This window comes from Nyctibius grandis, chromosome Z, assembly GCF_013368605.1.
Source record: "Nyctibius grandis isolate bNycGra1 chromosome Z, bNycGra1.pri, whole genome shotgun sequence".
Lineage (NCBI taxonomy): Eukaryota > Metazoa > Chordata > Aves > Nyctibiiformes > Nyctibiidae > Nyctibius > Nyctibius grandis.
Window position 1 is genome coordinate 78,943,158 of NC_090695.1, and position 25,079 is coordinate 78,968,236.

General features: G+C 39.5%; 1 protein-coding gene across 5 annotated transcripts in view; it reads left to right on the top strand.

The window, feature by feature from the left end:
- The window catches only part of ARB2A (ARB2 cotranscriptional regulator A), a 272,896-nt gene that overhangs the window by 29,152 nt on the left and 218,665 nt on the right, over window positions 1–25,079 (top strand). For all 5 annotated transcript variants that reach the window (XM_068422781.1, XM_068422782.1, XM_068422780.1 and 2 more), the window contains exon 5: window positions 23,344–23,409. In XM_068422781.1, coding sequence (XP_068278882.1) covers window positions 23,344–23,409 — 66 coding nt within the window. The remainder of the gene's footprint in view (window positions 1–23,343; window positions 23,410–25,079) is intronic.

Consider the following 25,079-nt stretch of genomic DNA (forward strand, 5'->3'; position numbering starts at 1 on the left):
CCCAATAGAAAGAACAGCCTCAGCATGCTTACCTCCAGGAAGTAATGCTGCTCATGTTAGAGAGGCTTTTGGAGGCCCATGGAAGGGAATGCACAGTTCTGTGTACAAACTGGTTTTTTTTTTTCCTTAGAAACCATATAATATGGGCCAGCAGTTTCTGTTGGAATCATGGAATGTTGTTCAAGAGCTGCTTTTGCCTCATGGCTTGTCTGCTTTCATTAGTGTTATTGTTTTAGTAAGGATTAAACACATTTATTCTCCACTAACTCTTTCTGTTACAGTAATTCAGACTACTCAGAGATATGTTTGATTGTACATGTTTAGACTTTTGTCTTTTAAACTTTCTTGTTGTCATGGTTTAACCCCAGTGGGCAGTTCAGCCCCCCACAGCCACCTGCTCACTACCCCAGTGGGATGGGGATGAGAATCAAAAGTGTAAAAGTGAGAAAATTTGTGGGCTGAGATAGAGGAGAAAATTCATGGGCTGAGATACAGTTTAATAGATAAAGCAAAAGCTGTGCGTGCAAGCAAAGGAAAATAAGGAATTAATTCAGTGCTTCCCATCAGCAGGCAGATGTTTAGCCATCTCCAGCAAAGCAGGGCTTCTTCATGCATAATGGTGACTTGGGAAGACAGATGCCTTACTGGAAGATAACGCTGAACATCCCTCGTTCCTCCTCCTTTCCCCCAGCGGTTATTGCTGAGCATGACACCGTATGGTGTGGGATATCCTTTTGGTCAGTTGGGGTCAGCTGTCCCGGCTTGCCCCCTCCCAGCTTCTTGTGCACCCCCAGCCAGTACACACTTGTGTACGAAAGAGTAAGAAGAAAACTGTAATGTGTGAAATGACAGCCAGTCCTACACTGTTGCAAAGTAAACAGGGTAAAGCATCTTGATTGAGTTTCTTGGATAGATAAATAAGTATAAGCTTAAATGTATCACCAAATGGTTTCATATTGTTTCTCGCGCTGCCAAGAGTGCATTTGTTAAAGCTGAAGAAATACCTAATTACATGGCCTTTTCTAGGTATAGCACGATAGGTTCTGGGAACTTCTGTAGGCACTGAGCATGCAGACTCAAGAAAGGAGCGCATGGCAGAAGTCTGTTCCCGTCTTGATTAACAGGAATAGCAAGCCATCTGTCCTTAACCTCTGCCAAGTGGTGACCTGGTGCTCTGTGCTCGCTCAGCCCCTCTGTTTCATTCAGGGGTTAGCCTGGGCTCTGTGCTGGATGTGCTGGAGCTGCCCAGCTGTTGAGCAGTGCTTTGTCCTGCCAGAGCTTTGTTCCTGGGGATCGAAGAACCTTGCTTTTTACCTCATCCTCCTCGTTCCTGCAAGAACTGTGGCAGGGGAGGAGACAATGGGGGCTACTGCTGCTGCTTGTCCCATGCTTCCACCTCAACTTTATGTTTTTCCGAAACAGGGAATGTGCTATTGCGCAGCCTGTTGCATTATCTGAGTTACTTGATATGCATTTCTTCCAACAGGGAACAGGTTGGCACCTATTCTGTGGTCTGTGTGCAGACCTTTGTGTGTGCCTGTATTGTTCAAATATCCCTATTTTCCAAATAAATGAGTTGGACAAGACAACTCTAAAGATTAATATGTCTCCATGTGGGCTCCTGTGTGCATGTTTGGCAACATCATCAAATTCCTCGTTCTGTGCATCTGAATAGTGAGTGCCACAGCTTCAACCCGTAGTAGTTTGAATGACTTTTTGTGATTTTTGGTTAACCAGGAGGTGGGATGTGTTCATGGAGTCAGTGCCTTACGTCTGTGATGTGTCTTGTGCATTTTGACATAGTTATAGTCATTCTCCGTGTTCAGGTTTGAGTGTTCTTTGAAAATGCACTTTATTTATATTGGTAGGTAAAAGGCAAGGAAGGTTTGAGTTCAGGTGTCTTGACAGGGTGAATTGTTCTCAGTTGTTTATTTGTTTTGTGTTTTTAGAGAAAAAAGAAACTCATCTGTGTTTCAGTCTGTTGTCTGCTAGGTGCTTGATACTACCCAGTTCTTCCAACGAGCCACAAATTTATGCATGCTCCATTGTCTGTTTTTGGCACAATGAATGTTTATACAGTTATCGGAGAACACAGGGCATGCTGACCAGCAAGACACTTGGCATTTGTTCGCGTGATAAAACCTCCTCTTGTGCCATCGATTGGTGGGTCACTGATGTAGATGTTGAATAGTACAGAAGCAGTGTATTACCCTGTGATTAGCCGTTTTATAGTCTAGGGTTAGATGTGTTCAAGAAAACTGATAGCTTAAGAAGCATCAGCTCATATAGTCTGTAAGGTGCTGTAGTAAAATCTGGCCTTTGCTTTGAAACATCATCCTTTGGCTTTAGGAGTTCTCTAGTACTTATTTGTGGCTGAACATTTATGTAGCTGGACATACAGTGAGATGATAAAGTAGCTAGACTTGTATTGTTGGACAAAAGTGTTTTCTGTATTCAGTGTTTCCATTCTTAGCTCAGTCATTGTATGCTGGTTTTCTGATTTTTAAAGGATATACCCATCCTGCCCAAGGCAACTTTTTTTTTACTGTACATATATATCACAGGCTGCTTTTATTGCATTTTACTAATTTTAAGTGGGTGTACTTCCTGGCCTTGTGTTACAGCATCATTCTCTCTTTCTTGGAGCATTAATAAATTTCCATTTGGTAATCCATGATTTTTTCCTGTTAGAAGTCATGAATACACTATCTGTGATGTTCTGCCATTACTCTGGCTGTATGGAAATTGATTCTTCACAAATTACAATGGTTTGTCAACGTCTCCACTTCTTACATCTCTTTATTCTTCATTCATTGATCTGTTATTTCAGGCATACAGTTTGTCCTGCAGCCTCTTGATATGTGCTCCTAATAGACAATTTAGTGAACTGTTCATAATTTTGTGATTCTGGTTCAGTCACTGCTATTGCAGCATTGAATTTTGTGGAGAGCCTCTCCATTTGCTTTTTAAAAATTAAAATGGCAACAGAAGTGCACAGAACATGGTGTTGCAGCTGCTTCTCACTGCCGATTAATCCATGTGAATTTTTTCAAGTTTGAAGTACGATTAAGAACAGTTTTGTGACAACATTTCAGTTGTTGCAGATGTACCATTCCAGTTGGAGTTGATTTTTTCTTTTGTTCCCCCCTGGCCAGGAGTTATGGAGATTTGGATTCTAGCTTAAACTCCAGATTAGACTTGCATGATGTATATCTCCTTGCATTTTACGTAGATGTCCATGTTTATTGTTTGTACTGCACTTTCAGTTGATATTATGGCTACTGAAATTGCCAATAGTCAGCTTCAGTCCCTGCTTGATCATGACATTGAAATTAACTGGAAATATAAAGAAAATACTAGTAAAATCTGTTGCTGGGATTTTACCTTGCATTTTGCAAGTCATACGCCTTGTGTTGATAATGAGATTTCATATGAGAAAAATTATGTTGACTTTCTCCTTCCATGGTCTTGCAGTAACAACCAGAGTATCCCTGGCATCAGTAGGCAGTTACAGTCTGTCCCACTGCGTGTCTCTTACAGCTCTAGCACTGGGTAATTACAATTTGGTGATTGCTTGGAGGCCGTTTAATATTTGCAGATGTTTTTGTGAGTGCCATCACTAATGAAGAGACTTTTACCTGGACTGACAGTTTGCTTGGCTGCCCATGTCTTGAAATAAGTCAAACAGAATGTGTAAGTATGTCGATTATAACGTGGCCTGTGATACAAATGCCTCTGCTGTGGTCCTATTCAAGGACTAGTATATGATGTCTCTTGTAGTTGCAGCCTATCTGACCTGCAGAAGCATATAAGCAGGCAGCAGAAGAGTTGTGGTTATTTTTTACAGTTACCACACCATAGCACAAGAAAATACCTTATATTTATGTAGAACAGATACGGAAAGCAAAGAAACAGAATACCTAAGTCAGAAATTCCCTGCATGTTTCATGTATGATAAGATACAGTTAATTTTACATCATCAGAGAAGTCTTGTCCCACTAAATAAACTGCTTTAAAGTATGTGCACAACGTTAGGTCCAGGCCATCATGAGGTAGATTAACCGTCAAGGTTAATATTGGTATAGGGGAAAAAAAATAAGTGTGTAGAATTGTGGCAATGACAACCCATAATTAAGATTGCTAAGTAGTAAAATGGGATTTTTTTTCAAGTCTCCTTTAAGTTAAAGAACAGCTTGATCTCAACATAATTTAAAAAATAAGCGTTCACCTGCTACTAATTTCCTCCTTGGTTGCAAAGAGCATTATTTGTTTGGATGACTGAGAGAAAGAAGCTATTTACATAGCACAAATGAAAGCATAGAGCAGCAGAAGAGGACATGTAAGTTAATGAAGAAGGAAGCATTAAGTAGTCTGCATTTGAAAGGGTAGCTTCTTACATGAATAACCCAAAATCTGATGATAGGCTGCACGTGCACCTGATAGTACTTAAGGTCCAATCTTGCAGCCGAAGCTCATGTGAATAAACTCAATAGGTCTGATCTTGTGAATAAGGGCTGCAGGATCAAGTTCCAAATAAAATTTGCAGATGATTAGTAGAAAACCTTACACTCTAGTTTCAGTTTCTTTGCACAGGCAGTTTATCTTTAAACATTACAGATTTTCTCTAGCTAGCGAGACTTCAATATAATAAAGCATATACTGCACACCATGGATTAAGTAAAATTATGTTTGTGTACCTTGAATTATTATCATGTATTTGCTGATAGTTATTAAGTGGTTGGAAAAATTTGTCCTAGTGAGAGGACAAAATAAATTGATAGTGATGTAATATATAGGCGGGTTCATGGGCATTTGGTTTCATGGGATGTTTGCTTGGCTTGGGCTTTGAAGAGGTTGTTCTGTTCGAAGAGATTAGATGCCAAATACTTAACAGGTGTCTGTTGAGCGTGTGTGAACTGAATTTTTTCAGTGTCTTGTGTTACTGTCAAGTGAGGGGAAACTTTCATGGGGATAGTAAAAGTCATCACTGAGAACTTAACTTTATGTCCTGTTTCAAACGTAGAGTGAAAGCATCTGATTGAAATATTTCCCCCATCCTTATTTTTGAAAGTGGTTAAATCCCATTTTGGGTGGTCTCCTTTGCAAGGAATTTGATAGGGCTATTTCTGTGCATGTCATGCCCCATCTACTAATGACTGTTGCAGAAGTGTTTTGCTTTGGTAAAGTGTTACAGTGGAGTAAATGTCGCAAAAATATTTAGCGTTGTACTATTTGGACAAAAATAGCTGAGCAGAAGAGAGAAATAGGGAAAGATCTTTAAAATAAATTAAAGTGTGATCTCGTTTCTTATTAGACAGAGAAGAATCCACATGGAATAGAGACTTTTGAATGTACCAGTTGGAGGAAGAGCTTGAATGACACCTATCACTTTTTGGACACTGAGGTCAATTATAAATGCAGATCTTTAGGAATCCATGCCTTATTGGTTACCGTTTTTTTTCATACTAACTTCATTGTTTTCAGTTTGTGATAGGTAAGTGTGAAACAGAAACATGATGCAGAAGACTTTAAGCAAACTAGATAAAGCACTCAAAAATCGTGCAGGATGCTGAATTTCTCTCTAACAGTTCTTCCTAAGCCATAAGTAATACATTTACATAAGGCTCCAGTCCTTTTACTTCACTCATTTTTGAACCAATGCCTTTGGTGATGGAAAGAAAATGCTAGTAGGGGCAGCACAAAGTAATCTAAATCATATATGTGTACTGTCTTTAGAATTTCAGAAATATTTCAGCTTTTAACAATCTGTTTATCTTCAGCATTTCTTTTTGGTGAGTGAAGTAGACAGCAAGGATTGAAGACTACTTAATAGTACCTAAGGAAATTTAAATTTAAATATGAATCTTTGTTGCATGCAATATATTCATTTGCATATGCTAAATCCGCTTTCAAAATCTGCTGTTTGTGAAGACTTTTTACTGGAATGATTATGTCAGATGTGCTTCAGTGAACTCTTCTAGTTTGTAGGCAGCAATTGGCAGTAGGTTGGTTCATCACAGTAACATGACAGTACTCGAAAGGTTCAGAGATAGTTTCATAATTATTGTTAGCATGATTCTTGAAAGAAATGATGAGCATCTCATAAACCCAGATGGGAATTTGTTACATTGTTGATAAATGTGTTGATAAATGTGTTTTACATTTTTAAATTGATAAACAGTGAAAAGCAGAGAAGATACAATAAGGCAGATGGTTGTTTATAAAGCACTTGCAAGTTGCTGCAATTCAAAGAATGGTACTAATTGTTAAAAAGAAGACAAAAATTGGAGTAGGGGGAGTGTTTCAATGAGTTAATCATGAGCTTTTTAAAAACAAAACCTTCAGCAGCTTTGGTTCAATTAGAACCATTCTTGCCAACCTGGGTTTATATGCAAAAGTTTAGACTCTCAGTTCTTAGAAAACTTTCGTACCAACCATTTTCATGTAGCTGAAATTGAAAATACAACTAATCCAGCTTTTATAAATGTATCCATTCCTTTCTTTCTCCTTTTTGTTGTTAAGTAAAAAAACAAGATCTGTTACACAGCAGAATAAAATGGAATTATCGTTGGTCATATTAATCATTCCCACTTGAAAACAATGAGTAGAGTAGTGAACTCCAAAATCAGGAGAGAGTTCACAGCAAGGATGTAAGATGGGATAGAGCTGGCTTATTTTTTGTTAAAGAAGTGGTGAAAAAAACCTGTTTTTTGCCAACTAGGTGACTAGAAAAAAAATTTGAGTAGTGTTTAGGCAGAATACAAATCAACATACGTGATGAAACCAGTTGGTTGACCTTTGTCTTGTGAATGTTCAGTTCTTGTTTTCAACAGTGATATTAAAAGTTTCTATGAAAGGCAAAGTATTTTCCTACTGTTTCAGCAGGAGTTTTTTGAAAACCAGAGATATGTAGATTACTGCCTTCATCAAGCATCTCTTTTAAAATATGTTTATTTTACGTCAGTTGCAGAACTCCAGAGGAGTTAGTTCTCTTTCACAGGGTTTTCAGCTTTTTGAAGATAAATAACTTAACACTTTCTGTGTTTTCAACAAGAGACCTATATCTTTCAGTTTTCCGGGGATATTTTTATTAAAATTCAGCAGAATAGTGATATTTTTTAATAAAGCTGTATCAGCTGTGTCAGTCCTTAATAGGAATAATTTGAAAGGAAAAAAATTCAATTATAAATCAATAGAGCGTTGTATTTCTGTATGTGCAAACAACCTAAAATTACTTTAAGATGCTCCAGCTGCTCAATTCATTAACTCAATCACAACTGAATTTTGGTATCTGTTATCTTCTGTTGATCACTGCAGCAGAAATACCCAGTTAGTGTGCCTGAAGCTGTTTGATGCAGTTACGACTATTAAGGAAGATCAGTTCAATAGGTTGGTTACTTAGGATTTTGAGAGGCTTAATATGTAATTATTTATCTTAACTCATACACTGTCCTGTCTGTAACGATTCAGGAAAGAATCATGCTCTTCCACAAATAGTGTCAATTCCTTCTTGCATCCAGGGTTTCCAGATTTGCCTCTTGTGCTTTTGGGGGAGTTTCACCTCTTAACTCCAGTATATCTGCCAAATCCTTGAGTGATGCCCTGAGTATGTTGTTGGTAATAAGATATGAAAGATCTTTGAGGAGAAAAACAAAGACTTTTTCTCTTTTCATTGAATTAACTTGGGTGTGCGGGGGAGTGTGCATATGTTTTTTCCTTCTTACAGGCAATGTAAATTATATAGATGCTATGGTAACTTTCTGTTACTTCACTGTAGATCTGACACCCGGTAACATGGGACGGAATAAGTATCTAAAATGTTTTTAATTCCTAGATTCAGGAATTCAACTTATCTCCTCATTTCCAGTATATATGGCTCTATTCTAAGTCGGGTTTTTTTAGATAAAACCTGACATATATCCATCCCAGTCCGAAAGCATGTGACAGTTTCACATAAAAGTACAAATAAACATGTAAAATGTATTTGAAAGTGGTTTTGTTAAGTTCTATAACCTGAACTTGTTTTTAGACTGCCTTTAAGCAGGAACACCCTAGCAGTGAATGGTTGCTACAGAGATCTATCTACATACTCCTGTGGTGGAGCTTCCTGGTATACAGGAGACTCTAGGTGAAACTTGCTCCTGTGAGGTGTGAGAGAAGTGACCATGGTAGTTGGGGCTAGGCTCATACGGCTGTGAAGCTGCCTTTTAAGGGAGAAAATGTGATGGTTTCCCAGTTTTGTAAGGTGGTCAGTTGTAGTGATTCACTGAAGTTTTGTGATGTGCAGTATGAAAACTTTTGAAGGTCACCACAGATCTTACACAGCTGTTAACCAGTTGTTCAGGAAGGGTACCGAATGTCAGACTGTTACAGTCAGAATGTGGCATAGACTCAGAGCAGAAAGAACAGTTGCTTGCCGTATCAAAACTATGGTTCTGTCAAGTGCTGCTGTTAGTATGGATCCTGCCACCTGCTCCCAGATTCCTCTGTTATTCAAGGTTTCGATTTCAGAGTGCATATTGCCTTCCACCAACCGATTTCTCAAGACACGTGTCATGATACACTTGAAAAAGTGTTACCTGATAGGATATATAACCCTGCTCAACTTCACTATGTTTGGCAAAAGTGCACTTGAAGAGAGTGCGTGCCTTGAGATCAATTTATAAAAGAAAAGGAAACAGCTTGTTTGATAAACATGAGCTTGTGCCCATAGCAGGCAGCCAGGAACAGAGCTCTCATTTGTCCTGGGTTTTGATCTGCTATTCAGTTTACAGCGTCACACTTCTTCTCACTTAAGTATTTTGGGAATGTCAGAGAGCGTTGGATGCTACTTTGCTAGGGACCACGTAAGGATTAATCATGAAGTAAGAGGTCTGATCAGTTCTTGCAGATGTCAACATAATTCAGTGCTATTGGTCACGGTGATGTCTAGTACGCAGAAATCTTTCCAGATGTGTGTGGTTGTAGGCAGATAAAATTCAAATAATTCTCACAGCGGATAAGTTGAAATCAGCTTGTGGAAATGATCAAGGTGCATATTGAGTTGCAAATATATGGGTTCAAGTTTCATCAGTTCTACATCAGTAAGCTAAAATCGCAAAGTAATAAAATATATCATTAATATTTCCTTCTGGAACAAATTTTTCTTTATACAGATACAGTATGATTGGATAATTCCAAAGTAAATCCGTAAGATAGTGTTCACTGGTCTTTCTGTAAGACAAATCTTATTTCAGTTCACAGTCTGCCTAATAATTTAAAAATACCTTTCCTTCCACTGCCTTTTAGAAAGTTACAATCTTTGGTGAAATGCTCACTATATTCTTGTATTTGTAAGTTTCTTGGGCTTATGTTTCCATCTCCACAGGAAGCCAATTGAGGATATTGTCAGATGCATTAGAAAGCAGGGTTCGTTTGGCTGCAGTAGTAAATGACCTACTAAAAATTTTTGACATAAAAATAACCTCTAACCCTAGAGATAATATGGGTAATGTGAACAGAAATTAAGTAAATCATAAGGTGAATGTAAGTGGGAATTGAAGGTTGATGCACATTTTTAGTACCATTTCATAAAGATTTTTTTGGACAGGCTACATTCAGAAATAGAAAGGGTCCTAACTTAGATTGTAGTAACATAATTTCGGGCTGATTTCCAATATTCGGGAGTGCATATGTTCTTGATCCTTCATTACAACTCATAATTTTAGGAATATTGTGTTGGGAAAATAAGGCACATTAGCCAGCAGCACAAATAGCAGGAGGAGCCACAATATTCATTTCCCCTCAACCCAGCCAAAAACAGATTATTTGGCTGACTATCAAAAGGAGCAGCAGTAATTGTTTCCAGTATCAGTGGAGGCATTTCGCTGTTGAAAAAACCCAAAGCTTCCATTTCATTAGCTCAAGAAAAGGCTTGGTCTCTGCTGTCAATTAGGGGACAAAAATGGGATTCTCATGGCAAACTGTACGTTGCTGTCTGCCTGTGCCTTGCTGTTGCCCGTGAATCGCTGTGGATGCCACTGGGAGCTCAGCAGTAGCTGCTTGCCCTCTGCAGGCTCCGATTCTCTTGAATGCAGGAGCAGTCTGCAAGAGCAGCTTCCCAAGCCTGGGTCACAAATGCAGCAGGACCTGCTGTTGTATGTGTTGAAAGCGCCCAGGAGCTCAACCAGGTTAGAGCCACCTTGTGAACACTAGCCAAAAGGTAGTCCCAGGTCTATAACTTAGTCTCAGTTTGTAGAAAGGTGGAAAAGGAAAAGCATAGAGAACAAGATTATAGGCAAACTGTAGATGGTATTGCCACTTGTCACTTGTCAGCCTGCTCGCTGCCAGACTCTGTGGTGACATGCTGATCTCCTCCTGCCTCTCCTGACTGGATTAGGCCTTGAGCAGAACAAAGAGGGAGCGCCCATGGGCCTGTGTGCCCGTTGCCCAGATTATTGACAGACAATAGCAGTGACAATGAAGATACTCTGTCAGTCTGTAATCACAGCACTACATGTTGTATAGAGCAATAAATATGGTTTTGTATTTGATGGAGGCAGGTCATCCTCAATGCAGATTCTCTGCTCTGTTCTCATGGCATAGCAATAATTGTACCAAATTCTCATGTCATAGAACAAGTTCTTTCAGGCAAAAATCTTATCTGATTTCTAATCTCACCTTTTCATTTTATCCTCTTGACTGTTATTTGAGTTTGCTTTATTTTATCTGATATATGGTGAATTTAAAATATCTTTCATGTGTCTTTCTAATTTATAATACCCTTCCACCGAAGCCAGAACCCTGCACAGAACTCTGCAGGCTGACGGTTGTGGTATAATTATAAATGGCACACAAGCATGCTCCATTTTCTTTATCTGTATATATGTGATAAAATTGCCTACTTAATGTTTCTATGAAATACTGTAAAAATTACAGAAACTGGATGTTAGGAAGAAATTTCCTTTTCAGACAATATGTCAATATCATTGTTCAGTAGGAAGTGTCATTGCTTCCTACTTGATATATTTGTTACTGACAACTACTGTATTGAGCCACTTGTCTGATCAAACACGGTTATTCTTCTGCATCCCCCACCCCTCCAAAAGAGCAAAGGATACCATGGTGCAAACTTCTGTTGGGAAACTGACAAACACCAACGTGGACATGAACCAGTCCTGGTCACATGGTTTACAAATGGACATCAGAACAGGCTTTTATGCAGTATTTTCTGACTCAGGCTGTTTAATTGCTTCACAGATTTTTTTAGAAATAAGTGATTAATTAGTTGGGATATGCTAATTATTACACTGTTTTAATGCAAAATTTCCATTACAGCTTGCTAGATGTCCATTTGGCAAAAAAAAAAAAAGCTTTTATTCTCACAGTATTTGTATTCAGTAGAAGGTCAAAGATGAAAGCTAATATTTGAAGTTTGCATAAAATCATGAATTGTTGTGATCCTGCTTAATCATTGTCATGTTAAGCAATTTTATGTGTAATTGGACTGTATCCTGCTGGTTGGTCTGAGAAAGATATGATTCCTTCCCAAATGAAGTATATAGGTAAAATTTATTAAAACACAGTAAATGGTAACGTACAGAGCTTCACTATTAGCTGTTTTTCCTCTTTGCCCAATACTTGTGCCCACATAGCTTAATGAGAAGTATCACAGAATCAGTCAGGTTGGAAGAGACCTTTGGGATCATCGAGTCCGACCATTGCCCTGACACCACCATGTCAACTAGACCATGGCACTAAGTGCCATGTCCAGTCTTTTCTTAAACACATCCAGAGATGGTGACTCCACCACCTCCCTGGGCAGCCCATTCCAATGTCTAATGACCCTTTCTGAAAAGAAATTCTTCCTAATGTCCAACCTGAACCTCCCCTGGCGAAGCTTGAGGCTGTGTTCTCTTGTCCTATCGCTAGTTGCCCGGGAGAAGAGGCCAACTCCCACTTCACTACAACCTCCCTTCAGGTAGTTGTAGACTGCAATAAGGTCACCTCTGAGCCTCCTCTTCTCCAGGCTAAACAACCCCAGCTCCCTCAGCCGTTCCTCATAGGTCAGACCCTCCAGACCCTTCACCAGCTTGGTCGCCCTCCTCTGGACTCACTCCAACACCTCAACATCTTTCTTGAAGTGCGGGGCCCAGAACTGGACACAGTACTCAAGGTGCAGCCTCACCAGTGCCGAGTAGAGAGGGACGATCACTTCCCTAGACCAGCTGGCTACACTATTCCTAATAGAGGCCAGGATGCCATTGGCCTTCTTGGCCACCTGGGCACACTGCTGGCTCATGTTTAGCCGGCTGTCGATCAGCACCCCCAGGTCTCTTTCTGCCGGGCCGCTACACACCAGTACTACACTGATGTGCTGTCTTTGGACATACGTGTGCTGCATGATTGGCTACATTAGTTTTTCAGTCATAATTTCATAGGCAGAAATGATCTGCTGTGCTTTTTGAACATCATCAATGTAATTATTCATAAGCAGCTAACAATATCCTTACATACTGTCTTCTTACTGTAAGTGAAGTAGTATGGGCTACGAATTTTATTTTATAAACCTCAGTTACCAAGAATATTTCTTCCTCATGGGGTTGTTTTAAAAACAAACTAGAAAATCGCATAAATTAACCTTCCCAAATTTGTTTTAATGAAGATGTTTTAAATAATAATTCACTTCATTGTTAAATTAAATGGTTTCCTGTATTTTATACAAGAGCAAAAGTGTCAGGATTTTACTTGTCACATATGAAGCAATCTTCCTTACTTCTTGGTCAGAAGTTCTCCTGGCATTTGCCGTACCTGGAGATTTTTTGTAGTTTTCTCCCTCTTTGAGTTTGCCCAGCAACAGAACACAAAGCTGGGTTACATGGGCTCAATCATGTGGAATAGAAAAAGGAAGTCTTTTCTTGAGAAACAGTGAAGAAAAAGAATAGAAAAAGGTTCATCAATGTCCAAGGTGTTTTCTTAACCTTCAGCTTGATAACCCCCAGAAGAGACAGTGCCTTCAGGGCAGGTTTTTCTCTCCTTTAGGGAAAGTTTCTTTCAGAGTACTAGGTATCATAACCATAGACTAGAAAGCAGAAAGCAAGCTAGCCGTTTCTCTTAGGAGTTAACTGCTGGCTTTTGTTAGTTACTCAAAGGAAGTGAGGGTCCCCAGTTTGCCACTTAAGTATGCGATGAGTTAATGACCCTGGTGCCATCTATTCGATTTACTTGACCTCGTAAAAAGAGGCGCAGGTATTATTTAATAGTGAAACTATCAACATTTTTGTGATTTGTGTTCCTGAGGGTATCAGCTACTATTTGTGCCAAGAAAAGAAAAAAATAAATGCTGATAATGGTCAGTGCTGTGGCCCTTTTTAGCTAAATTTATGTAAATCCAATTTATTTTGACCCACTGCTGTTCTGGAGCATGGTGGCAAAATGGTTAAGACATCTTGCTATGGAAAGAAGGTGTTAATTTGAGTTCTGCTCTGGATTTACATAAAATTAAGCCTTCAGTCCATCTGTGAATATTTATCTGGTCATTTCTGCTGAGGAATCAAAGGTGGCAAAATGAGATGCTTGACACATCACTGACTTTTTTGTCTGTGACTACAAAAGCTGGTATGCTTTAACTATGTTAATCTGATATGTCAGTTGGGTTTGGCATGGATTTTTAACCTTTCAAAACTGCATTGCACCACCTCTCCACCTAAACTACATTTTTTTCATTAATAGTTGAAATAATCAAAACTGCTACTGCTCTTTCTTCCAGATCCCTTTTCATAACTCATCTCTCATATGAAATGTAGAGATAATAATCCTAAGTTTTAGTTCTTGAATTGGAATGTTAAAACATGTTTCTAAGCCTCATTTATATTTGTTCCTTTGTTATTCTTTGGGGTTTTCTTTAGTTTCCTTCTTTGTTTTACGACCTCTTCATCCTTTTGTTTCTTATCTCACCTTGGGGATAGAGGTCATGCTTTCTGCTGATGTTTAATTGCTTCTAGTGCAAGGTGCTTGACTGAAGCCTCTGCTTAGTACTAATACATATATATGTATACATATACATGTTTAAAAAGAATTGAGAATTTTCATAAGGTGGGCTGAGTAATTAAGCCATTTCTGAGGACAAATAGTTGTCAAGCAATTTCTAAAATTAGAGATGCTTCTCTTAAAAAGGAAAAAAAAGGAAAAAAAGAAAAACAAAAAACAAACCAACAGGTGTCAGCAAAGACCATGTAACAAAATATTGGGTCAAATCACAACAGTATATGCTGCATTCATGACAAATGCCTGTTGTTTTTCATTTAATTCTCTCAAAAGATCTTGAGATCCTATTTATGATCAGTCAACTCAGAATCCAGAATATTACACCCATGTGTTAAGATTGAATTGAATTGCTTTCAGTAGAAAACGCAAGAAATCCCTTAGAGGTAATGTCAATTCCATCTTAATGAATTGTTCTCGCACACTATAATCCAAGTGAGGTCTTTTGTGGATTTTTAAAATGCCATTGATTTTTTTCTTTTTTTTTTTCCTTTCTTTTCTTTTTTTTTTTTTTTTTTAGCTTGCAGTGAACAGAGCCTTTAGAAAGTCCATTCGGCTTTTAGGATTTTTTGTTCTGGCATGGTGGTGGTGGATTTTTTTTGTTTGTCCCAGTTCTTAGGTAAGTCTGTGTCCAAGAGCAGTATGTCAAAAAGTTCCTTTGCATCTCTCATTGTTACTTATTGGCAGGTTTGTCACTTCATGGCTGAATGAGCTTTATTTTGACCCTGGCTATGGCAGCGGCAATAGCGAGCCTCGGGTCAGTCCCACCACTTGAGATTTGCCGCAGGGCAGTCAGTTGGAATTCATTTTGCATTTGTTTCACTGAACGTTACTGCTCTTACACTGCAAAGAGGAAAAAGTTGTGGGTAGACTGCTGTAAGTTATAAGGATTGTTTCCTTCTCGTGCTCATTTTGTCTTTTTACGTTAAAGTGCTTATTACCAGTAAGGAGACAAATCTTAAGAAAATCCATTCCTCATAATGGCATTGCTTCTAGTGGTTTATACTTGTTTATTTTTAAGATTAGTGATAAAACCTCCAACCTGTGTACACTGCCTTGAAGTTCTTAGAAAATACTAGTAGTGCTGAGGCACCTAATCTCTTAGGCTGAATTTAAATTATTTGAAAATAGCATCCTTTCTATGCCTGTGAAAGGTCCGTTTTTTGAGAAAGTCAGATTCAAGACATTGTAACTTGTTATGTCAGGTCTGAATTGATAGTTGAAAGCATTTTAGAGGTCTGGGGAGCTGACGGTGAATCTCTTGCTGTACTGTGCAAAGGAAAAAAAAGAACACAAAGGCAAATTAGATTGATTTTGGTCTATACGTGGATTTGTCAAGCGAACTGGTAATGTTCAGCTGTTACACGTTTAAGTGCAGTTCTGTCACAGGGTGGGAATTATCAGGTGAAGCTAAGGTTGAATTGTTTCTGCATTCTCTAAAGAAAAATTTAAAAAAATGTGTTTTTCTTTACTTCAATTCAAAGCATAGCAAATTCTACCTGAGTAGTTATTGTAGAATGGTCAGACTTCAGTGATTTCTGAGCAAGTCTTTTTCACTAGTATTTTTAACTGTAATTTTTTCCCTCCTTTTTTTATCTTTTGCTGTAATATATGTTTATGTAGGAGATTAAACTGAGGTTAAAGTATAGTTAACTCATAAGGTTAATAAAGGAATAATAATCTACTTATGACACTAATAATGTACTAACCCTTTTTATTATATGGCTTAGGAAAAAACAGGAATTCAAGGAAGAAGGAAAGTTCCATTGTGCCTGTGTTTTATTATCTACAATCTCCTTTATTTTAAATATAGTATCTATATTATTCTAAAAAATCTGACCACTAATAAAAACCTACAATCAAAATTATTGCCATTAGATTCTTTTACTGTTTGCACTTTCATGTACTTTGAGAGCTGTCTCTTAAACATAATGAAAACAAGTGATCTGATAAGGTGTTTAAGGAGTGTTGTTTCACAAGTCAATATCTTTGGAGGCAGAAGCCTCCTATCCACTGAGTAAGTGTATCATTGCCAACACATCTCACTCTTGATGGGAAGTAGCCCCTGTTAACTGTGAGAGAGTAGTTCTGTCTCTGTAGCATTTCGTCCTTGGAGTAGTGAAAAGTGGTAACGAGAGTTACCACGAGAGTGACAGTAGTGATGAGGTTCTGTTTGTGTTTTGAATAGCTGTGAAGGAGGAACATGATGTGGGATCCACCAGAAGAGTATATTTAACTGTAATTTGCTCCGTCTCCTTTTTTTCCCGGAAATCTGCTAGAAGTGTGTAGGAGCAGGCAATGGTGTGGACAACTTGGGTTAACAGCTTGTACTCCCTTATCCTCCAAGGTCTTGTAATCCATCCTCTGTCATGTGAGTGGCTGTAATACGAACTGCTCGCATGCGCTTTATCCTTTGTCATGTCACATGTGCTTTATTCTTTATCATGTGTTCACCATACACTAACCGTTTGACAGGATTGTTGGCGTTTTGGTCATGAAGGATGCACATATGGGAGAAGAGAGGGACATGTGGCATTTGATTGTCTTCAAAGAGACTTTGTGGTTTGCGCTAACTGAAGGGTTCCTCACATCTGTCATGAACCCATGAACCACTGCATGCTAATGATTTCCAGTGACTACTGATAGGTGCCAGTTTAGAAGCGAAAGGCCACAAATCACACAGGCCTATGCCATTTCTTTAATATGTTTTTAGCAGAGAATTCACTCTTGAGAAAACATTTTACAAGTTTGAGTTGTTTACTTCTTTTTCTTTTTTTCCCTCTAGAGCAGGTTTGCTATTCTGTTCATATACGTAGTCTGGTGGTGAGTAGGGTTACCTGTGGTTGGTTTTGAAAGTGGGAGCACGCTCAGGGGGAAACAAGAGAATTCAGAGGACTTGGGTGGTAAAGCACAGCGAGGGAGGGGCTCAATGAGCAAGGCTCAGTGCACTTCACTGCATCCCAGCATGGCTTTTGATGTGCTATGTACTGAAGCAGCTCCTCTGAATTAGGATGTAGGTGTTACGCAACAAGTTGTTGAGTTGTGATCTGTTGTCTGTATACCTGGCTATCTCTGTTATGAAAAAGTTCACCAGTGGGTCAGCTGCAGTTCTGCTCTTCCTCATGGGTGCCAGGCTGGTTCCTGACGTTTTTAATATGTGTTATAAGGCTTCTTTCAGTTTCTTACAGGCTTAAAATGGGGGTATGTTATTTTAAACTGAGTTATTTTGGAGTTGCCTTCTTGCTTTGTGGGCGTGCTTTTGGTTGTCCTCGTTTCCTGACTTCTGCTGTTTAAAGACCTCCGATACTTAGGGCATTGAAGAGTCTCATTGGTATTTATCTCCACTTAAAATCATGTTTAGGCTTCAGTACCTTCAGGATCTTTCTAACTTTAAACGTGTTGGTCTCAATGGCTCTTAGTCTTTAATTTCTCTTTTCATGTAGTTGTATGCAGGTATTGATCTTTTGATCACGTAGCATCAAGATGGTGTATTGCAAAGATTTTACAGATTATGCTGCTAAGAGAATTTTTCAATGCTTTTTGGTAATTGAAAACAGTCCTGAAGAAAGTCCTCTATATGAACAATATAATCTTAAAAGAACACAAGTCATATGAAGCCAGGACCTTACCAATAAATGTGTACTGCAGTTTTGTGTTCCAGAACTATGTTTCCACCTGGAGTTTCAGTTTTGCTCTGCAGACTGGCAGCAGCATTATAGTCTTGGCCGCTATTGTGCAGAATATTTAGCAATGCAAGGGTAAAATCTCATCTCTGTCATAAGGTAATGTGTTTCTCTTTTAATTCTGTGATCTTCTCTGTCTCTGTCCTTTTTGCTGTCCATCCAAGTGATCAAATTTAATTTCTCTGTAATTAAAATAAGTTATATTCTGGATCCATATGAAGGATCATGGTTCATGACATAGGTCTATCCCCAATTATCCATAAGACTATTGAACTTTGCAGATGTCATATTTGAGGCCACTAGCACTTTGCAAAGGTACTTCTGGAGGTATTCACACGGTTACATCCAAGGTAAGTCAGAAGACTCACTGTTTTAAGCTCCTCAGAAGGGCAGTTGCAAGCACTGAATTTTGGTTCCTGTCCTGAACCGTATGTATTACTGCTCTCAACCTTATCCACGGTACATGAAGGAACACTGTAATGAGGAAATGGTAGCAGAGATTAGGTACTCATGTTTTTAATATGCCCAGGATAATCCGCTGTTCTTACTGTGCAGGGCATGTTCCACTCAGCTGTGGTCCATGCTCTTGTCAGCCTGCCTTCATTCTGGGAATTTTTCTAGTCCAACAAGAGTAAGAAGAGCTGTGACTTCATTTAAGGCAGAAGATCCTCAGGCTTACAGAAAGCCGGACACTGGCTCCTCAGCTCACTGAGAGCAAGTTGACGTATACGTCATTTAGTTTCCTTTCAAACAGGACCACTTTGTGCTGGGAAGAAAGTTTCTCCTGTACTACAGTTTGAATACAACCTTTTTGTGGGGTGGAAGTGTTAGGCCAAGTACATTTTTGTGGTTGGAACGAATTTCTCACTTGCTGTCAGAATAGGTGATGAGAGGTGTGGGATTTTTTTTGGTTTTATATCTTGGGTTTTTTTCCCCCAGTTCTCAGAGCAGGCAATAAAAACACCTTGATAGTGCTTAGTTCAGATACTTACCCTGTTTGGGTTGTGTTTTCCTGATAGACTGCACTTGGAAGTGAATGAAGAGCAGAGATACTGTAAAAGAGGGTTGAAGTTTCCACTGTCTCATACAAGAAGTACAGAACTACCATTTTTCCTCCATTCATCAGGCAATTAATTTCACACATTTTGGGCCAGCCTTGTTTTTTTTTTCCTTTCCCATCTTGGACATGGTGCTGCCTGTTCACCAGCGACCTTATTATCTTGAATTACGATGCAGCATAGTACTTATGGTGTTGGTACACTTTGAGTTGCAAGAGCCTTAGGAAAAGCATAAATATCCCAGGTTAGTACGAATAACATGAGTAGGGCTCTCTAGGAAGTGCTGCAGTTTGCCTTGAGAATGGCTTATACTGGACAATCTGTTGCTTGATAGTTCCAGATGAGTTGTTAACACTGGACTGGATTGAACAGCCTCTGTCAATAAATACCTGCAGTCATGAGCAAACATTTCACTGATGATTAGTCCAGGAGAGTTCATAGAGTGTAACCATACTCACCATCTCGTGCAAGAAGTCACAAGACACTTTTCAACATCCTACAACAGTTTTCAGATCTTAGAGATAAAATACCAGCAACACAAGCTAATGCTGCTACTTAAAGAAGTTGTGGTTATTTCAATGGTATAGATTTGTAATAGTAAGTCTAGCTAGTGCTATATAAATAATATAGCACAGTTCTCACAAAATCACAGAATATTTAAGGGTTGGAAGGGACCTCTGGAGACCATCTAGTCCAACCCCCTGCCAAAGCAGGTTCACCCAGAGCAAGTTGCACAGGGTTGCATCCAGGCGGATTTTGAATATCTCCAGAGAAGGAGACTCCCCACCCTCCCTGGGCAGCCTGTTCCAGTGCTCTGTCACCCTCAAAGTAAAGAAGATCCACCTCACATTCAGATAGAACTTCCCATGTTTCAGCTTGTGCCCATTGCCCCTTGTCCTGTCACTGAGCATCACTGAGAAGAGTCTGGTCCCCTCCTCTTGACAACCCCCCCTAAGGTATTTGTAAGTGTTGATAAGATCCCCTCTCAGTCTTCTCCAAGCTGAACAGACCCAGCTCTCTCAGCCTCTCCTCATAAGAGAGATGCTCCAGTCCTCTGATCATCTCTGTAGCCCTCCACTGGACCCTCTCCAGTAATTCATTATCTTTCTTGAAGTGGGAAGCCCAGAACTGCACACAGTACTCCAGATGTGGCCTCACCAGGGCCATGTAGAGGGGCAGGATAACCTCCCGTGACCTGTTGGCCGCACTCCTCCTAATGCATTGCAGGACACCATTGGCCTTCCTGGCCACAGGGGCACATTGCTGGCTCATGGTGAACTTATCCACCAGAACACCCAGGACCTTCTCTGCAGAGCTGCTCTCCATTAGATCAGCCCCCAACCTGTACCGGTGCATGGGGTTATTCCTCCCAAGGTGCAGGACTCCACACTTGCTTTTGTTAAACTTCATGAGGTTCCTCTCCGCCCAGTTCTCCAGCCTGTCCAGGTCTCACTGAATGGCAGCACAGCCTTCTGGTGTATTGGCCACCCCTCCCAGTTTTGTGTCATCAGCAAATTTGCTGAGTGTACACTCTGTTCCTTCGTCCAGATCACTGATGAATAAGTTAAACAGGACTGGACCCAGTTCTGACCCCTGGGGAACACCACTAGCCACAGGCCTCCAACTAGACTGAGCACCGCTGATCACAACCCTCTGGTCTCTGTCACTCAGCCAGTTCTCAATCCACCTCCCTGTGCACTCATCTAAGCCACACTTCTTGAGCTTTCCTGCGAGGATGTTATGGGAGACAGTGTCAAAAGCCTTGCTGAAGTCAAGGTAGATAACATCCACTGCTCTCCCCTCATCAACCCAGCCAGTCATGTCGTCGTAGAAGGCCATCACATTGGTCAAGCATGATTTCCCCTTGGTGAATCCATGTTGACTATTTCTCTTCTCTTTTTATGGCTATTAAGAAAAGGTATTTTAAAAGTTAATTTTTCAGAATTACCCATCAGCCATAAAATCACAAGAAGTAATGAAAGGCATAAAATTTCCAAAGTAATGTTGGATTTGTAGCATTTTCAGTACTTGAAGCCATATTCCTAGGTGGGACAGGGTTTTGCTAGATTTTCCAGGCACATGCATGCTAAGTGCAGGAAACCTGGCCGTTGTGATGATGATTTCAAATCTGGGAAATTTGAGGCTTTGATGCTACTTCGAGAAATCTTATGTATCACCTTCCATCCTTTAAAGCTGACAGCATACCAGCCATTGCTAGGATATTCCTGAACTTGTTGATCTGCTGCTGCCAAAAAAAACATCTTGTGGTCTTACATATACTGGGGCAGTTTATGGCATTTTTTCCTCAGGTCTGTCTGGGCCGTCAAGACCATCCAGGTGCTGAGCTGCCTGAGGATCATAATCCCACACTTTACATCTGAGGCTCCAACCTACTATAACTTTATTCATGTTTACTCTTACTGAAAGCATTCATTAGGTTAAATCTTTGCTATACCAGAGCGCTTTACTGATTCAACAGTCGCATTTTTAAGGCTGATATCGCTATTTATTATATTAGAGTAGTGCATAAAGAGCCAGTTAAGAGACCCATTGAGCCAGGCTGAGGCAAAAATGAGTAAAAGTTTACTTCTGCCCCGAAGACATCGCAGTCTAAATAGACGAGAAAGAATAGAAGAAGTAGATACAAACACATAGCTGCAAAAAAGGGTAGATTTTTGCAAGTGGGGTCTAAAATATATTTTCTTCCTAGCAGTTTTTTTCTCTTCCAGGTGTTCTTTTGGTGTTTTTGATGGTTAGTAGATGCCTGGATTTAGAGTGAAAAATAAAATTTATATGTTTGAGGCCATATTATCATTATACTCATTTTAATGTCTGTACAACATCAGCATCTGAGACTGCAGGAACTTAACTGCTTTACTTGTTGGCATTACAGTGAAGTTGATTTCGGTGAACCATAAAAAGTTTGGCCCTGAAGGTAAAATTACACTGTATGCATGTTCCTAACATACTGCTTTGGGGATAAACATGTCTTAAATCAACTCATCGCTCACAGCTAAATTCCTTCTCCAAATGCAGTTTCCCTGTGGATGGTAATGTTCAGTAAGACTGATTTTCTTTAAAACCATAAAGTTTTTTGAACATAATTCTATCAATAAATATATTTGAGCAGGTTAGCAAAGAATTCACATAATCCTAATAAAGATTTTGGGTTTTTTGTGAAAGGAAGGGAGGGGCATGCGCCAACATTTTTAATTAGCTTTCATCAGTACCTCTAATTTGTTCAAATGTGTTCCAAACGTTTGCATATTGTGTTTGCTCACATGTACATAATGAAAACTTTTGGACTTCATTGAAACTTTATTTGGTAATTGTGCATTTGGAAAATTAAAATTGAAGTTTATGATACCCTGGCTCCTACTTGCTCGGTTCATAGTGTGTTGTTAAGATGCCATCACTTGAGAGCTTTGTTACAGCGACGTTTCTGTTGTGGCTTAATATGCAGTGGGTTCAGATGGCTGTAATTGTGGCCTTGAGGGGTTGAACTAAAGAATACCAGCTGGGTTTGTACCCAGATATTCTTGGATTAATATTTTGGAACTTAGATCTTGTCCTGTCTGGAATTTAAACAGTTCCCCAAGCTTTAAAGGGAGGGCAAGCACCATTTGAGGCTCTTAATGAGCACTTTTTTCCCCTCTTTAATTTGCGTTTTTTTTTTCTCAACTCCTGTAGCCAGTGAAATCCAGGCAGTTACTTCCGAACCGTTTTTACAGCCCCATATGGACAAAGCGCTTTAGTTTGTTCCTCAGCTTCATTCCCAAATTAATAATAGTTAGAAAGTTCTTACATCTGCATCTTCGTTTTCTTTAGAATATATAAGGGTGGAAAAAAAAATTCCCTAGATATCAGGCAAGCCTTTGAAGTGTGAACAACTTTGTTACATTTGAGACGGCAAGTCTTTCATTGCGACTAGGTTAATTTTTTTGGTTGCTCTTTGAAATAATTCCTTTTGTTTCAGGTCTAAAATTTCAATTTTATTTCTACATGGAGACAAGAGACTTAAACTCCCCCATAGCAGGGAATCAGTCAGGGTTTTTCTTCTATTTAGAAACCTTTGACCCGTCCCTCCCCTGTTCGGTGAATAGAAATGGCAAGGCAACTTGTGCTGAGGGTGACTAAAGATCTGCTCTCCGTGTAGCTCATGAAGTGAACCTGCAGGGGAGAGGGTTTCAGGAGTCCTGCTTATGGAAAAAATGCTTTTAATGTATTTCTTTGCAAAAGAGAGCCTTTCTTGTACCCCTTGAGTATATATTAATTGGTTATAATCCTTAGTTTTGAGTCACGTAATTATTCACACAGCAGCACGTGATGGATTCACAGGTACAGTTACAATTTCTTTGGGCTGGCAAGCAACCTTTTCTGAAGGACAGGTTGAAACCTTTTCTTTTCGTGTAAAGCTCCGAGTTCTATAATTAGTGGTATAGTAAAGAACTCAGATGAGTGGCAAAATATATACAAGTGCTTAGAAGTTCAACCAACTAGCCTTTAAGTTGTCTGCCTGGATATGTCGTTACTGTAAGTGGTTTAACATCTGTTCGCATTTCTTTTTTTTTTTCTTCCAGATCATTACTAAATATGTTTATGAACTACTGCAAAAGGAATGCCACTTGAAGAAGGTAACTCTCCCAGTAAGTATATTTTTTTTTTCTGGCAGCGTTATTTGCTTGGATCTATAAAAAGCAGAGCCTGCAATCCAGTGTTCAGATAAAGACAAGGTGTGCCGAGGCTCTGTGCAGGGCATTGTCTCAGGACACTGTCTTCACATGCAGCATGTGCGTGCATCTGGAGACATGGTTCCGCCTCTCTTCTCATGTGTTTGATTTCTGCAGCTGAGCTTTCCTTGCCTTACTAGATACCAGAATTTTCAAAATGTGGTAGTTTTGATAGAGGAGCCATAAGCTTTTTGAAAAGTATTTGTGAATGTTTTGAGACTTCTACAGCTGGATTTAGAGAACAAACATGCCTTTACAGGCAGAGGAATAAACTCAAATTGAGATTCAGTAGACTGCTCCAAGTCATTTTTAAAACACACTTTTTCAGTAACTTGTAACATGTATGTACTATCAGGTGCTGCTGTTGTTTAGTGAAAATACTTGATCAACCCTTGGAAGCGATGAAGCATTCTGCAAAGAACACGTATGAGAGTGTTTGTAAATACATATGATACCATTATGATGTTCAGGTGTTTTTATATTCTATAGTGGAGAGCGTAGGGGAGACTGCAGTGTGACAGCACTGTGTGCGTTTTCCATCACTGTCATAAAGGATTCTTAGGTCTTTGAGAAGCTTTTGCATTACTGTTGTTCTCAGCCAGTCCTTCATATTCAGTCAAGGAAAATCCATTCTGACTAAGGAAGGAAAATTTCCTTTATTTTAACAGTTCTATAATGTTTTGCAGTTCCCATTACCATCCTTAAGGGGTGATGTTTAGGGAATGTTTTGATAACCTGCCCAAACTTCTCAAGATTTCTCAGCCAGGCTTTGCCAGTGGTCAGGGCAGAAGGAACTGTGCTAGGGGCTCCACAGAGCAGTCACAGAGAGACCAGCAGCTCTCTTCTTCCTTCACCTCCCAGTCTGCTAAACCACATAGGCTGTGCCGATGCCCCAAGACAAGAGACTACTTGAGAAGGCATTCCCCTGCTTCAGATGTCCCTGTGCAGACAGAGAAGAGGATTGGGTTCACGGTGGAAGTCTGCCTGATGCAGTGCTTGTCGTGGTCTTTGTAACTTCTTTGCGCTGCTAGTTTTGTTTGTTGGGGAAGTTTTGGTCTGAGGAGTACTTCCATGTTCCAGACAGGTAATGTGTCGAAAGACTTTCTCAAGCTGTGTCACCTTCTCTCTTGTCAAACCAGAAAGCTGTCATTTGTAAACTTTCAAGTACCTGAATTTTGAGACTTTACAACTTTTCTTTGAACGTCCTTTGTAAAAAGCAATATGCATGTAAGTAATGCAATGCGAAGGCTGATCTGTTAGCTTCAAAAAATGAGATGAACAAACTTGGAATAAGTATTACAACACCTCCATCACTTTTGTCACACACATGGGGACTCTTTGGCACGGCTTTGAGATTTGGGTGTCTGGCTTGGGAGAAGAATGGCCCTGTCTAACTCCCACTGTTGAATTAATCTGTGTTTACTCTTGTTTATAAATTATGTAGTAAGCACTGATGTACTGATGTTGTTTGTCAGTAGTACATTTAAGTTATTCTCAAGTGTATTACTTCCAACTTCTGCAAAGTGTCATAATTTAATTGCATGTTGCAGCAAAGTAAGAACTCACAAAAATATGCAGCTGTTTAA